We start from the raw sequence: 17,914 nt of genomic DNA on the forward strand, positions 1-17,914 counted from the left end.
GAAAGTTGATCAATGTGAGCTTTGTGCTTGGCTACTGCTGTTTCACAGTCAGCTAAAGAAAACAGTGCTGTACAGATACCTCACACTACTTCACTATTTATTCAACGGCTGCTGCTGCCTCAATCTCAACTGTCAGATTTCCTACCCAAATATTACCATGCCCAGACGAACAAAACATGTGTGTACTCATATATACACACACCCAAGAACCTACTCTCCTGCCTGACTTTAATCCTCATTCACCACAATTTTTCAACCATTTTTTTTGTTTAAGCTACTCAAAATGATGTCATGCTGAACCAGATAACAGGGAAAATTGCTACTAAGGAGGTTGACCGTTCTTCTTTGAACCAATTTACAGTTTTCAATTATCCATAAATTATATACATACCCAAGGCTGTTGTACTTTCATGAATGAGTGTTTGTGAGTACTGCATTATTTTTTTTACACTGGGGTATTTTGTTGTAATGACCCAGTTCCCATGTCCCACCTGTCTTGGTCCTTGTAGTTATCCTCGCTTTGTGTGTGAATGATAAAGCACAGTGTTGCAGACAGGAAATCCTATAATCCTATACGCAGCCCTCACCACAGCAGAGGTAGTACTTGTATTCTGAGCAGACATGACTCGGAGACATTGACTCTATCATGACTTTGCTAATTTGCTCCATTATTATTTCTAATCTAGTGATGAGGATGGTGTGTGAATGTGTGTGTGTGGGGTGGAGGGGATATTTGGAGTGTATCTTTTTTCAGTTCCATAAATGTCAGAGTGCAATCAACATCCTCAGTGGGAGTCGAGTTGCACGCTTGGAAATGGATTAACAGGTTCAGAGCCTGGGAACGACATCAACGAAGCCGGTTTCTGGAAGACACCACAGCACAAGCTACATTAAAAGTGCAATAGTTAATATTAGTCAAGATTGGAGCTCTAGCTCACCTACTCTATTAAGTGAAGTACACCATTGTAACAGTTTTTTTTTTTTAACTCTTTGAACTTGCCTTGAACAAATTCAGTTGAAGTTAGCATTACCAAGGACTGTCATAAAATCAATATCAAGTATTAGAAATGATGATCAAAAATAGATGATCAAAGTACCTCATGCTTAATATACTGCATTAAATTAACAATAAATACCTAGCTAGCATAAGGTTCCCTGGTGGACTAGTGGCTATCATGTGGTGCTCTCATCATCACGTCTCGGGTTTGATTCCTGGTCACTGAACCAACGCCATCCACTGGAGGGTTGCATGAGCCATTGCACTCTCAATGCTGGTCCCAAGTCCAGAAAATGGGGAGGGTTACGTCAGCAAGGACATTCGGCATAAAAAAAACCTTGTACCAGAATCAGTATGCTGATGGGTGATGTGCTGTGGCGACCCCAAAATGAGACCAGCCAAAAGAGGGAGGGGATCTAGCTATCATTATACTAACATTACTTGATTGGAGACCAAATACTTGATATTACTTAAAATCCTTTGGCGGAGTTGACATCTGTAGTCCTCTGTCATTGCTAAAATAACATCTTCACAAGTTGATAACAGCAAATAGCATGGCTATATGTTAGGTTATATCAGAATGGCTGTGCTTGCTTGTAGAAAGCTAGCTAGAAGATAAGCATCAGCACAAGGCTACAGTAATCCCTCAGCAGCTGTACATTTATTGAACTTGGAAATTTATGACAAACCATTACATTTCACTTATCCAGCATAATCTATTGTCAAATCATTTTACCCAAGTTACTTGGTACAGCTATGTTTTTGCTAGAGCTGGCTACTCTCGTGTCTCCCATGTCTCCCAGTGTTACCATTTATCCTGATCTGTGGTTTTGCTTATTAGGCCATTCAGCTTCTTGATAGTCATGTTATAACACTATAAACATACGAAATTTGGCCTTTACTGATTTCTGAAAATGGTCTTCACTGTTCTGTTTTACTTTGTAGTGAACTCCCATTAGTTTTTAAGCTGCCTGCCACTACCTGTGTTAGCTAGTTAGAATTGTTAACATTGCTAGGTGCACAGGTGTTAGCTAGCATTTTACATACATGCAATTAAAAAATTGACTATGTACTTTTTAAACAGTCCTGTCAGGCTGTACATTTTCTTCACTGATTGAGAATTCTGGCAAGATTTTGGAGAATATCACTGGCTTGTTTCTCCTCATACTCATGAGGCAATTAATGTTTGTGGTCTTGTGATATTTCTGTTCCATTGTTATAGCACAAATGTTATTGTCAATTAAACCATGTTCACATCGGTCACAGCAGTCATCTGATCTGATTTTGAGCTCCTCGGATTCACATAAACAATGCTAATGAAGATAAGAACTAGTGTTGCTGCCATGCTAGTTTTCATTGATCGCCATATTAGCATTGTTTGTTTACATGAGCGTGACGTTCAGTAGCTATCAATAACTTTTGCCAGAGTGAATACAAATATCCTTGCATGTTTGAAGATGGCCCATATACATTGGCAGTATGGATTGAATACAGCATTCCGATTCTAGCTTTAGTCATGTCTTGTGTATGTGTTAGTTAACTCCTTTGGGAGTCCGTGTAAATGCATCTGCAACATTCCCATGTGGAAGAAGTCTCACTACAGTGATGTTCTGACTCAGCAGGGTATCTGCCTCATCACGTAGTTATGCTGAATTATTTTCTCCCCTCAACAAGCTCTTCACCTGGCAGTGCTGCATTTTCCTGCCCTGAAACGTTAAATGGCATGCAAATGGAGAAGTTAATCCAAAAATTAGCTGAAATTCTTTTTACTCCAAATCAGTCATTTCCCACATTACTTCATTGATGCTTCTTCAAACCTGCTTAGGCATGAACTGAAAAACCAGATGGCCTGTTAATCTGTGCCTCTCACATTATATATAATAATATATTATATACAACATTTTTAAATTTTACTCTGCATATAACTGAGCACTACTAAGAAAATAATCCAAAATAAACTCTGTTTAAGAGCTGTGTAACCCAAGCTCTGAGAGGACGCTTCTGTTCTACCACAATATTACTGAACCACTGCCTCAATAGCAACACACGGAGAAATAATCCAACAATTTTCTTTTTCCTGAGCGGCATCCAAAGTACACCCCAAAGTACCCCACTGGGTAACAGTACGGCTGCAGTGGCCTTGCAGTGGATGAGCAAATCTGAACTATTAAAAAAACAATGGTATCAAAATTCACTCCAAGGTAAAAAGAGGGACTGTTTTAACAGGCTGTTGAGCTATTAATAAAAGGCATGAAGGTGCTGAGAAAATAAATGGCTGAAGAAATATTCAGCATGTTTGAATGAATGGGTTTTTGCTGTAACTGAATAAGCCAGTGTGCTTGTTTATGTAAATAGTACACAGCTTCCTGGAAGAACAGGAAGTACAGGGATCTCCATTGCGTGTATTAATGTTCTCACACTCAGGTGTCCAGGATCATGTAAAGCTGTCAGTGAGAGGCAGAGTTACATCTGAAGATACACACACTGCTGTCAACATAAAAGCCTCTTATGATCTCTGCCTCTCTTTCTGGGAATTACTCCAAGGTGTCTAATAAAGTGATTTTGACCATCCATTACAGTGAATAGATATACTCTAAGTGTATAGGGTCATCAATAAAAGATGAGATTATTATTATTATTATTATTATTATTATTATTATTATTATTATTATTATCAAAAGCCTGTGGAATTAGTTGAAGAGTATGTGCACAGGAGAGCTCCTTTTAATAGATCCTTTTAATAGCAGTTTAATAGATTTGTGCAAGAAAGAGTGGAAAAAATGCCAAATTAAATTGGTAGACTCTTATCTCAACCCAAAAAGACCCTTAAAATGGGTGCACACACTTGTGCTACAATTTTTTTTTTTTTTTTTTTTTTTTTCCATTTTTCCCCCTATAATTTTTTTCACTTGCATTTTGTTGGTTGCTATATCAAATTTTTATTAAAAAAATAATAATAGTTTACATCACAAAAACCTGAAAAAAAAAGAAGTGTGTAGACTTTTTATATCTATCCATTGTGTATCCATTTTATATCCATCCGCTCACAGTTGGAAAGTGTTTGATTGTTAGTCTTACTGTTGCTCAACCGCTCATTCTCTCTCCTCTGTGTGTTTCAGTGGAGCTGAAGTGTGCTGAGATCACATGCCCTACTCTAGCCATGCCCTCATGCCCTCTTGACTCTGTACTGACCCGCAGCTACACACCCCCTGCAGGCTGCTGCCCCACATTACCGCCCAAGTGCACCTGTGCTCAATGCCCACCCCAGCCAGAATGTCCCAGTGGCCACAAAGCTGTGATCATCAGCGAAGCCTCCGGAGCACCAGGCAACTGCTGTCACTCCTACAAATGCGAGAAAGGTAAAAGTGCCAGGAAAATGTAAACGCAGTGTGGATTTGGTGTGAAATTCAAGGCAATCGCTAAACTGTTTGGTGCAAAAATGTTTCAATTATTTTTTTTTAAATGCAGTAGTGACTGAAACATAAATTCCAAAGCAGTTAGATCAATATCAGAGGTTCATCAGTAAAACGTGTACGAAATATGACATCACATCAACTAGGGGAAAATTGAATACGACTGAATGAATAGAATATAAGCAGGACATACAGTTGAGGTCATGAGTTTACATACACCTTGCAGAATCTGCAAAATGTTAATAATTTAATATTATTAATAATTATTATTATTATAATAATAAGAGGAATCATAGAAATTGCATATTGTTTTTATTTAGTACTGCCCTGAATAAGCTACATCACATATCAGATGTTTACATATAGTCCACAAGACACAATAATAACTGAATTTAAACAAATAAACCTGTTCAAAAGTTAACATACACTTGATTCTTAATACTGTGTGTCGTTACGTGCATGAACAACAACTGTTTTTATGTTTTGTGCTAGCTGTTCATGAGTCCCTTGTTTGTCCTAAGCAGTTAAACTGTCCACTCTTCAAAAAAAAATCTTCCAGGTCCTGCGCATTCTTTCTTTTCCAGCATCTTCTGCATATCCGACCCCTTTCCAACTGTGGCTAAACATCTGTTATGTGAAATAGCTTATTCTCAACTTATGACATCAACTGTATTTTTCAGTTTCATATAATGATTTTTCAAGCAGCTAATGATTTGTTCCCATTTAAAATAATGCATTATTGAAAATAATGTGCAGCTAAAGCTGATTTCTATGAATATTAAAGTAAAAACCTGTTCTTGGTAGTGAATTTTGTACTTTAATATAATATAATATTAATGCTACAGTGTAACTGGATTTACTGTTCATCATCACTTTATCTGTGCACTGGGGTCTTACGAGGATTAGTAAACCAAGTTTATTACGTTGTTTATGTACAATATGTGAATGCTATGAAAAGAGCTTTTGACATCTACTGGTGCATCCTTCTGACTATTTAAAGTCATTATCTTCGTTTCTAGGAGTATTTGTAAATAAGGCCACACAGCAGAGGCTCTGGAGTGTATTCTTGAATCCTAGGAAACCTGAATTACATATTTCCATTTCAGATATGCTGCTGATTTCGAGAGTTTACAGATTTGATACAGACAATCGTGCAAAGCATTACAGGTTTTGACGATGACCTACACATTAAATTTTGGTTCACTTGCATGGTGTTCACTTGCATGACCAGTGCCATATCGGTCAACATAAAATACACTATTGAATTAAAACAAAAAATACAGCTGAATCAAAATTTTATTACATAATGTGAAGTATGCATATAGTTAGAAAGTAAGTTGTAGGACTAGGGAGAGTGTGTATTGTTAAGGTGTATGGGCTGAAGGATAACACACAATGGGCCTCATTTATCAATCAAATTTGAGTGTAAATGAACTAAACATTCCTGCCAGATTTAGTAAACTTCCAGGAATGCTGATTTTCACTGTACTCATATGTATATGTTAAGAATTTTTGTGATCACAGAAATTAACGCAAAATCAAGCAATCTCTGCAATATTCAGAGGAGCTTGCAATTTTTCAAAATTACTGCAGATTTGGGGAAAGATGCCACATGGTGCGTCATGTGGCATCATCACAACTCGCATTCAGCCAAAGCCCTCTTCGTTTCATGTGCATCAAACATGAGAACAGCTAAAAGGTCTCATTTACCAACAAACATCATTGTGAAAGGCTATGCAAAACAATTTTGTGCAATTGCATGTTTTCTGCGAAAAAGCACAAAAACTCTGCAAGTTGCATCACAATTTTTTTTAAAAAGCTGCAGCAGCCGTTTTTGGCTGCAATAATCAAATAAACTCTGCAAAATCCTGTATGGATTGACATTCACAGCACAGTTGATTTATACCCACAAAAATGCATAAAAGGCAAAGCTCACAGAGTGTTGAAAACAACAGAATGATTGTGAATGATTTTACAAATAAATTTGTTGGTATCCAATCTGATAAATGAGGCTCATTGAGAGCATGTATAAGACCTCTTCCTTTAACACTGAGAAGGGGACTTCACTCTCACTGTGTACTTTGTGCTAGCTTCAGATATTCCGCATTTTACCAACAGTCTAAACTCCCATTCTGGCCTCTTGGCCATGCTGTAAATGTGTGCCATGTTGCGGAACTAATTTACTTAGCGAGGAAGCCGGGTGAACAGAAGGAAAGCGCTTAGGCTACCAGTCTCGCTTCGAATGGGAGAATGGAGCCTGGCTTTGCTTGTCTGCTCACAGACACATCCAAGTGGGGAAGTGCAGGGGGTTAAACAGTTCATTGACAGGAATCTGTACAGGCATGTGTTTTGTGTGTCTGGGAAAGGGAGACACTATGGGATATGAGGGATGTGATGGAGTGTAAGAGCATTCGTGTGTGTGTGTGTGTGTGTGTGTATGGCAGGGATGTGAGTGGCGACAGCAGGAGCAAGGGATTCAGTATTTGGATAAAAAGTGACCCGGAGGAGCATGTCCTTTCTGTTGCCATCTGTCCTAACGTTTATTGTCTAACCTGTTTGTTTGTTTGTTTGTTTATTTATTGTCCTAACATTTATTGTCAGATATTTGGATGCTTTCTTCTTCTTGCCTATTAGGCTAGTGGAGGTGCCAGTACAAGATAACTCATTCAGTGTCTGATTTAGTTGTGCCATGGTAATAAAGTGCACATATGACTGAAAGAAGGAATGAGCAACTTCACCTTTGTTGATGAAGATACAGCAATATTTAGTTAACTCCCAAATAATTGGACCCCTTCAACATGATGATTGTATATAATGTTTATTTTATACAGTGATTCAAATTCATCAGCATTTTTGACAAATATCTAACTTTTAAAAAATTTTCTTAGTCTCTAGAAATGCTCCTGTTGCCTTTGATCATTTCCAGTGTCCGAAGCATGGGTAAGGACACAGGCAGAAAGCAACAAACCAGAGCTGTCCATAATCAGACCAGAGGAAAACAGGCGATGGTCATGAATAGGGTTGCACGATTATGGCCAAAATGATCATCACGATTATTTTGATCAATATTGAGACCATGATTATTTATCAGGATTATTCATTGATTTTAGGGACAACATATTTTTATTGCACTTTCACATTTAAATAACAGATTACTGCTTTCACCGCCATGTTGTGCTACATTCCTGCTAATGTACAAATCTTTTCATCAAATTAGACTGGTCCTTAAAGTCCATCATGTCGTAGAAGCAAAATATAAATAAAATTGTGCCCAAAATATAAGATAAGTAAAAATGCCATCAACCAAATGAAAACATGCAATCAAATATAACAATATGCAACTAAATTAAAACAATTCAGGCCTATACAGAAAAGTAACAGAAAAATAACATTGTTTACATTAGGATAGACGCAGCCAAATCACCTGCAGTGGTGACTATAAACGAACTACACCATGATCGCTCGACTTCAGCGTCACCATCACCAAGCTTCCGAGAACTTTTCCAAACTTGATTTTATAACATTTTCCATAATATGAGATATGTTTATTGTATATAATAGAATAATATATTTACTGATTAATTAAACAAGAAAGAGTGCTGTGTCAGCATTTTGAAAGTGTATTTCCTCAAATGTTTGTTTAACACTGAGCCCACTGACAGAAAGCCTGGTGACCGAAAGCTTGGTGATCTAGGAGGGCAAAACTGGAGTCCAGAGGGCTGACCGGCCGAAAACATGGACTCAAAGCTCCCTGGGACCATGCGTTAGGCTGACCTCTTCATTTTGGGGTCAGAGGGAGATGGGTGAGGGGGTTTCTTGGCCGTGGCTGCGGTGAATGACTTTCTCCCCCAAGGCTAGGGAGAAGCCGAGTCGGTGGCTTGTTACAAGATTTCGGTCTGCCAGTGTTCTGGAAATGGTGTCCTGCAGGGGGATTAGGTGGCCACAGGGGGGGGGCCTGGTGCTGCACAGATTTCCTTAGCATACACAGCTTGAGCGCCTCATCCTCCTTTTTGTCATCACGGCGTTGTTGCATCAAAGTGATGGTGGGACCAAAAAAGGGTTCGGCCGAGTTACACTGGTGCTCCTGTGATGCGCCACTTCTCACTATCGGGGAGACCCAGAGTGCACGCTCGCCAACCACCAAGAGGGCCATGGAACGCCAGCTTGCCTGTATGGTTTGGCACGCATTGCGAAGGACGAGGTCATAAATAGTGACTGTCTCCTTCCAGAGTGAGGGTGAGGGACACCCTTTCTTCAGTTACTGCCCCATGTCAACCAGGAGCTCAGCCTGATAAGCTGATTGAAGCAAGAAGACATTGAGGGCCCTGACTGCCAAGACCGAGGCCTTATAAAAGGCCTGGTGGATGGACATGGAAAAATCGTCCATGTTTCTGGGGAGAGTGGGCTTGGGGTGTGAGCAGGCCACCTTGGGAGGGGTTAAGGTGTCTGGCAATGGAGTGCTTAATGGCTGGGTGGGTCACCCATGCCGAGAGCCACCATATGCTTAACCTTGAGGGTCTCCCCAGCAGCGTTTCATGTGCTTGACACATGCGGGGAGGACCAGGAGGAGCCGTTTTCTCTGGCCGGGAGGGGATCCCAGGAGTTTCCCATAGTAAACATCCCTCTCTTGGCCAGTGGCACTTTGCAGGTCCGGCCATTTGATGTTGAGGTGGGCGGCCGCTCAGTCACAAAACTCGAACAGGACTGACTGACTTAGGGCTGTAGGAACATTAGCCTGGGGCAGTGAAGAAGATGGGATGGCTTTGTCATCCTCTAAACCTTTTAGAAGGCCCGCGTTGTCCTTGTCGCTGGACCTGGGTGGCTTGTTAACAAAGGAGGGCTCACCTGGTAAGATGCCCTCGAAGAGAGAAGGGTCACTTTGGTTGGACCAACTCAGAGAGGCTGCACCTCGGGAGATTCCCGGGAGTGCACCATCATTGCCGTTTACCCTATCAGAGACAGACAATCTACCCTCTGGTTCGCGGCCACTTTGAGCCTTTGTGCTGGAGCTTTTTTGGGAAGCACTAAGCAGTGGCTACAGTTGTCTGGGAAAATAGTGGCCTCTTTCATGTGTTTGAGGCCCAGGTCAACAGAGGAAGAGGAGCATGTGCAGGTCATTTATGCACTCAGGTAAGGAACGTGCCTTACCTGGCATTGGAAATGCACTCCTGTCTATCACAGCCAGACTTGGTGCAATTGGATGCTTCTTCAGAGGTCAGGTACAGATGCCCTTCCCATAGGTGGATCTCGAACACGAGATGATGAAAGAGAACACTACAATTGTAAAATACTATAAACTGATAAGTTGTAAAGTTTGAGTTGGAATAGTTTGCAAGAGCGCAAGTATATACACAACGAGTTGCAGCAGATGAGATTTTCTGTTCGGCGTGATGACGTTTATGTCCTTGACAACCTCTTTTGTCCCATTTAGCCACTTGTTAGCAACCACCTTTTTCAAGACATAGAAACCTTATCAAATGTTTAAACTGAGGAAATATACCCAAAAAATATTTCTTATTTTAAAATTTTTTATTTTGAATTTGATGGCTGCAACACGTCTCAAAAAAGTTGGGACTGGGGCACCAAAAGGCTGGAAAATTAATTCAAATTACCTTTATTTTTTTTCTTAAAATGGTACATTTACTCCTTTTAAACATTTGATATGTTTTCTGTGTTCTATTGTGAATAACATATGGGTTTGTGAGATTTGCAAATTATTGCATTCTGTTTTTATTTACATTTTCCACAGCATTCCAATTTTTTTGGAATTGGGGTTGTAGAATAAAATGTGAAAATATCTTGAGCTTGTGTTAACCCCAGACCTTATTTCAGGCATTTAACCAAAAACGTATTTTTAAAAAACTCGATGGAACTGGAAGTGCTAAAATGCTAACTCATTTCTGGGTGTTATTACCAAATATTAATTTTGGGGTACCAAGATTTTTGAAAACAGTTTATAATTAAATTAAACTAAAATGAAAAACTAATATGGAACTATATTGTCTCTACATATTATATATTTATTTCTGTTTGTTTTCATGATTGGTGTCATGCCAATAATTCTGGGGTATGCTTCATGACTTTCATGGCTAGAAGAAGGTTCTGCTGTTTGTTCCCTAGTACCAGCAATGTATAAATCAACAGCAACATCAGAATACTGTAACTACTGTCAGTGCTGGCATTAGAATTCAGAATATTTTGGTAGCAAACATAAAATAACAACTGCACAACTGTCACGAATAAATAACAAAAAATATATAAATCTTAGCAGGAAAAATACTTTCCAGGTGCTTGTGCATATGTGTGAAGTATCATTCACACTTGCTATTAACATTCACAAACAGTGCTAAAACCACATGCACACATTTTATGTGGCTTCCTTGTAGAGTCTGTGATATACTAATATCTCATCCCAGTTCCTCTGACTCTTTGCTTTGCTTTTAGTTTGCTCTGCTTGCTTAATGCACACACAAGGTTGATAGAAAAAATGAAGAGAATAAAAGAGGTAAAATCCTCTCTTTATTTTCAAATGGTCTGGTCCACCTGCTTTGCATTAGTCTGAAGAAAGTGGATCAGGCAGTCAGAGCTCCTTTTTTTGTGGAGGTATTGCCTACAGATGCTGAAGTTGCCTTAGCATTTAAGGTTTATAAGAAGACATCTTTTAGCATGTGGACTCTTGAGGAGTACTGCTATTGTGAAATATGAAACTCTTGCTATATGGTAGGCAATTTGTAATGATGCCCAATTTTGTACTATATTTCTGTCTGAATAAATAATCTGTTGTCAGTAAAATATTCAGCAGCCTGAACTGAATGGTTGTACATATACAGTGGTTGAAAACTACAGTATATTTTTGTTCATAAAGTTGAGCATTATCATTATGTTTTACTACAGAATATCATGTTGTTTTGTCATACTACTAAAAACTCTCCCATTTTACAAGGTCCAATCTTATCCCAAAAACATTTTCAGACCAGGTGTATGAACAAGAATCATATCTTCATAACCATCTTAAAATGTCATGGATATTTAAAAGAAAGGCTTGCTTTTTTTCAAACCAAATCCAATCAAGCTGATGTTTTTTGCATACTTTATTCTAAACCTTCACTTCATAACTTCAGTGGTAGCACCAGGCCTATGTCCTCACAATGTCCATGTCCATCATCATGATCTCAAAGCTAGCTACAAAATGTATATTCATTCATCTCTGCAGGATCACGGTCGTCTAGTGTCACAAAGACTCTAAAACAATGTTTTGCTTTTCATGATTTCTGCTACCTGTTTTACTGGATTAAAGGGTTTGATGCACCAAAGCAGAATGATGAAAACACCAGTGTTGTTTGGTTTGGAGAACTTGCAGATCAGTGAAGCAAATATCATTACATGAAACCAAAAACACCAATGATATTTACAGCCACTGTCTCTCATTCCTGTTGGTAGTTTCCACATGTCTTTGCTTCTCATTTGCTTAGGGTTAAACTTTGTCACCTGCCCACTTTGCATCCCTAGTGGTTGATTTGCTCAGTTGCTGGGAATGGCCAGTTTACCATTATGTTACTTTTAAATGTTTAATTATGTTAAAAAATATTTAACTTATTAAGAAATACATTGATTTGTGAAATGTATTCAAATGTGTGCAATTAAAACCTCTCTTGATGAAGATATCAGGAAGCTTATGAAGGAGCTTATGAAGGAGTATGTAGGAAATTATTATATAAATACTTTACATAAGCTTGCATATAATATGTGTATGGTGCAGAGTATGTGGAAGCCCAGATTATTTCCATAAAATTTTAAATAAAGCTGGCAGTGTTTCCTTCAACACTACAACACAACACTACAAACCAAAAAATGTTTAGTGACGCTAGACCTATGATCACATTAGAAGGAAAACTAACCATTCACCAGTCATAAATCACTTTGAGACCATGGTATTAAAAAAAATGCTCCATCTCTCTTCACCAGTTTCCCCTAAGTGTATGCACAATGGGACCAAGTTTGCTGAGGGTGAGGTGTACCGCATGGACTCCTGCTGGCTATGTCACTGTCGTGGAGGCATCTCATTCTGCTCCAAGGCTGAGTGTGCTGAGCTGGAGTGCGATAACTTTTACCTCCCAGAGGGCGAATGCTGCCCTGTCTGCAAAGGTATACTACCTGGTTTATTTCCTTATTAGTGATGTTGGCACCTGTGTTTTTAAAAAGTTTTTATTATTATTATTATTATTATTATTTAAAATGTATTCATTTAGTAGATTTGATTTTAATTATGTTAATGGAACCAACTGTGATAATGCAAATTTCCACTGAGCAGAAAGAAGTGAAAGAAAAGAGAGTGATTACCTAAAATGAGAGTTGAAGGCTTCAAACAATATTCCCAAAGCAATTAGCAAACTATGAATAATGCGAACCAATAATGTGTTCAGTTTTAATTCTTGTTAAATCCATTAACGGGCACATCAAGTAGTCACAGTGAAACAAAATGCAGTCAGAGCAATAACCAAACCTCTTACTGATGATAGCCAATGAGAGGGTTTTAATTATAGATCTGTGTGGATAATAAAGACTATAAGTAGCTTGGCAGTACATGTGGCTAACAGACAGAAAGATCATGGACTAGTATTTCCCTCAGTCAAAGTGTCTTTCTGAGTTCAGCAGACATCAGAGGTTGGAGCCGCAGTTATAGGAGGTCAGAGTCAAGAGAGCCACCTGGAATTTAAAGGAGGGAATGCTTTCATCTCAGGGCTGTTTTACACTGTGGAAAGGTTTTAATGAGACCTGCACTATAAAAATGAAAGTTAGAGGAGCACTTCACTCAGAAAACTCCATGTAATTTTACAAACAGGCTTGAATTTCTTTTAATCTCAGGTGATGATTAGTCTAAAGTATTGTTGTCTGCCCTTGTGGCAGCCATGTTCATTTTGAAGTAGTTGGATGAAAAGTAATTAAAATGTTACATGAGTTAAAGCATTTCATGAAAACGCAAATTTATTTAAATGGAGTTTAGCAAGCTAGTCTAACATTCTCTTCCACAGAAACTTTTGCTCATGCTAGCTTATTAGCTTATTAGCTAGAGTTCAATAAGTCATTAAAACTTTAAGCTGTGGTCTATACATCAACCTGTCCTTGGTTATTTACCTATATATGGGCGGCTGTGGCTCAGTTGGTAGAGCAGGTTGTCCACTAATCGTAGGGTTAGCGGTTCGAAGTGTCCTTGGGCAAGACACTGAACCACAAGTTGCTCCCGATGGCAGGCTAGCAAATTGCATGGCAGCTCTGCTATCATTGGTGTGTGCGAGTGTGTGTGAATGAGAGCGCTTTGTAGAACCACTAAGGTTAAAAAAAAGCGCTATATAAGTACAGACTATTATATCAGTATGCTTATTAGCTCTAATGTAATGAACACTCTGCTGGGTAGTTCCATGAAGTGAATGGAATGAGCAGACATGGGGCATACTGGCTGGAAGCAGGCAATGGGTCTATGACAGGCTTGCCGGGGACAGGTGGTGGAGCTGCAACATACTTGCCGGAGTCTGGTGGTGGTGCTGGGATAAAACTTGCCAGTGTCAGGTGGCGGCACAATGGCATTCTTGCCTGTCTTCTTCAAGCATGAGCAAGGCACGGGAGGCTGCACCGTTAGCCTCAGGTCTGAGAAGGGCATGGGAGGCATTGCTGTTGGCCTCTGGCTGGAGCTTTGCTGGAAAATGTGCCTCGTCGCCCTCTGCAGGAAGCTTAGCTGGAAAGGCCACCCCGTCGTCTTCAGGAGGGAGCTCGGCTGTAGAGTACGTTTCTTCTTTGTCTCCAGCCCTCCTTTCTGTGTCGTAGCTCATGACAGACGGGCCCGTCCCAAAACATTTTTTAGGTCAGGGTTAACCTCTGCCCACCGGAACACCCTTCTCAGGGGTTCACAACCTCTGCCATGCTTTCCAGGCCTGTGTGTCCTTGGTCGACCAGGCCTTTAGCCCATTGGTGTGCTCAGCCGGTGAATATGAACGTCAGCCACTGCTTCTTTTGGGCTTGCGGTCCAACAGGCTTTCAAAACAAAATTGGCACTGTAGCAGGAATCCTTCAGGAGGGCATGCAGTGCCATCAAAGGGGCTTGGGGTGTCTAGGTGGGAGAATTGCACAGTGAGCATGGTAATCTTGGCATTATGCCCGTCTTGCTTTCCTGCTGCAGCCTTTCACTGTAGCACTGTAGATTCCTGTTCTTAGTTGAAAGAAGTGCACCCTGCTGTGATCTACTGTCATAGCCAATCAACCTCAAGGTTCATTTTTTGTGTGTTTTGAGATGATTTACTGTTCACCATGGTTATTGCCAGCTTGAACCAGACTGGCTATTCTTGTCTGACCTCTCTCATCAGCAAAGCAATTCTGCCAGCACAACTGAAACTCAATAGATGTTTTTTGTTTGTTTTTCACACCATTCTGTATAAACTCTAAAGACTGTTCTGTGAGAAAATCTCAGGAGATGAGCATTTTCTCAAGCCAGCCTGACTGGCATCAACAACCATGCCATGGTCAAAGGCACGCTGATATGACACCTCCCCCATATTCTGATGTTTGATGTGAACAGTTCCTGAAGCTCTTGACCTGCATTTAAAGGATTTTACACATTGTACTGCTACCACATGATTGGCTGAATAATTGCACGAATGTGCAGGTGTACAGGTGTTCTCAATAAAGTGACCGGTGACTATAAGTCACAATGAACAAAGCTTAATGCATAGTCAATAAGCAATGTATACATAATCTAATTTTGGAGTTACTAAAGATAAAACATGGCCATAATTAACCCCTAATATATGTTCCTTAAAAAGCTATATAGGAAGTGCTTCTACAGGCTCTTTTCAGAATGAGAATCTTAAAAGGAAATATACTCAACAAAAAAAGAAACACCCTCTCACATTCAACTGCTTTTATTTACAGCAAATCTTTTAACATGTGTAAATATTTGTATTAACATAAAAACATTCAACCACTGAGACATAAACTGAGCAAGTTTCAGACATTTGATGAACAGAAATGGAATAATGAATCCCTGAACAAAGGGGGTGTCAATATCAAAAGTAACAGTGAGTATGTGGTGTGGCCACCAGCTGCTTTAAGTACTACAGCGCATCTCATCCTCATGGGGTGCACCAGATTTGTTAGTTCTTGCTATGAGATGTTCCCCCACTCTTCCACCAAGGCATTTGCAAGTTCTCAATCATGTCTGGGGGGTCACATGGTTACATGTAATTTTCCACTGCAAGGACGATCAGCTGTCCTTCCTGTCTCCATGTAGCGCTGTCTTGGCCATCTTACATTACAGACATTGCAGTATATTGCTCTGGCCACATCTGCAGTCCTCATGCCTCCCTGCAGCAGGCCTGTGACATGTTCACGTAGGTGAGCAGGCACCCTAGGCATCTTTCTTCTGTTAACTGAATAATCAGTTATGCTTGGGTAGGTTCAAAATAAATGCTTTGTGCTAGGTCAGGATAAAGGACTAATGTTTGTGAAATATATTTCTATTATTTGTTGTACTTTATTTTCCACAATCTAATCATTGTACATTTCCACTCCTAGCTACTGTATGTACCATAAGAAGTATCTTACAATTTATCGTTCCTGAATGAGGTCAAATAGGTATGTGTGAACGTGTTACTTAATTCGGAAGATGGACGGAGGAAATCAAGAAAAGGGAACATGTAGATGAATCATTAAGTTTAACTGCACCCACATGCACACAAGCACTTCACACTAAAGTCTTCTGCTATTAAGTAAGCATAAACCTAACTAAAGAATAAAACACACACTCTTAACCACAAAATGCCTCACCTCCACCAAGCCACCTTTATTGCAAACAGTACCAGAAGCAATTACCTGCACTTTTAGGAATGCTGAAACATCACTTACACATTTCCACAAGACCGTATGTAAACTGTTAGCAGAACATTCTGAAAGCTGAGGAAACTCTTAAACATTTGGCTCTGTTTTCAGCCTGTTCCCAGCTTCAAACACTGGTGTAAATGTGGGAATAATGCTGTTAAATGTTGTTTCCTCCTTCAAATTAAAATAATACCCATGTGGAGATGTTGAGGGTCAATGGTCATGCTAAACGTGTTTTAGTGGTTATATTAACCCTTGACACAGCTCAAGAATGGACACTGAAGAAACATTAACTAAATTCCCCACATGACATATACACTATATGGGCAAATGTATGTGGACAATTGATATCACAGCAATATGAGTTTGTGGACATCCCATTCTAAAACCATGGGCATTAATATGGAGTTGGCCCCCTTTTGCAGCTAAAACAGCCTCCACTCTTCCAGTTATGCTTTCTCCACGATTTTAAAGTTTGACTGTGGGAATTTGTGCCCATTCAGTTAAAAGAGCATTTGTGAGGTCAGGCACTGATGTTGGGAGAGAAGGCCTGGCTCTCAATTAATGTTCCAACTCATTCCAACTCATCCCAAAGGTGTTCAATGGGGTTGAATTCAGGGCTCTGTCCAGGCTACTAGAGTTCCTCCACACCAAAATGATCAAACCATGTCCTTATGGACTTTGTTCTTTGCATTGTCAGACTGGAAGAGAAAAGGGTCTTCCCTAAACTGGTGCCACAAATTTGGAAGCACAATTCTCTAAAATGTCTTTGTATGTTGTAGCATTAATATTTCACTGAACTAGAGATCTAGCAAAAACCCTGGAAAACAGCCCCAGACCATTATCCCTTCTCTACCAATCTTTACAGGTAGGTAGGTTCTCCTGACATCCATCAAACCCATATTTGTCCATCAGACTGCCAGTTAGTGAAACGTGATTAATCACTCCAGAGAGCACATTTCCACTGTTCCGGAGTCCAGTGGTGTTGTGCTTTACACCACTCCAGCCAATGCTTGGCATTGCACATAGTGAACTTCAGCTTGTGTGCAGCTGTTTGGCGATGGAAGCCCATTTCCTGAAGCTCTCAAAGCAGTTATAGCGCTTAATGTTGCTTCCACAGGCAGAACTCTGTAGTGAGTGATGCAACAGAGGATAGGATTTTTACACGCTATTAGCACTCGGCAGCCTCGCTCTGTGAGTTTGCAGGATCTACCGCTTCGTGGCTGAGCTGCTGTTGCTCGTCTGCTTCCATTTCACAATAATGGTATGTACAGTTGACCGGGGCAGATCTAACAGGGCAGAAATTTCATGAACTGACTTGAACATCCTTTGACAGTGCCACGTATAAAGTCACTGAGCTCTTCAGTATGACCCATTCCGCTGTCAGTGTTTGTCTATGGAGATCGCATGGCTATGTGCTTGATTTTATGTACCTGTTAGCAATGGTTGTGTCTGAAACAACCGAACTCAATAATTAGAAAGAGTGTCCACATACTTATGTATATGTGTGGCCATATAGTGTGTATTATAAAATTTTTGTTTGGATCAAACCCCTCCTTTTTCTTTAAAGGCCCCAGGACGACCAATTCAGCATATTTTCCCATATCATCCTATTAGAATAATTATAGTGCAACTT

General features: G+C 39.9%; 1 protein-coding gene across 1 annotated transcript in view; it reads left to right on the forward strand.

Annotated features, from left to right (window-relative positions):
• LOC108269994 (cysteine-rich motor neuron 1 protein) overlaps positions 1-17,914 on the forward strand; it is a 64,905-nt gene that overhangs the window by 25,416 nt on the left and 21,575 nt on the right. The window contains exons 4-5 of the mRNA XM_053682450.1: positions 4,117-4,356; positions 12,376-12,555. Of these exons, the coding sequence (XP_053538425.1) occupies positions 4,117-4,356; positions 12,376-12,555 (420 nt within the window). The remainder of the gene's footprint in view (positions 1-4,116; positions 4,357-12,375; positions 12,556-17,914) is intronic.

This window comes from Ictalurus punctatus, chromosome 9, assembly GCF_001660625.3.
Source record: "Ictalurus punctatus breed USDA103 chromosome 9, Coco_2.0, whole genome shotgun sequence".
NCBI lineage: Eukaryota > Metazoa > Chordata > Actinopteri > Siluriformes > Ictaluridae > Ictalurus > Ictalurus punctatus.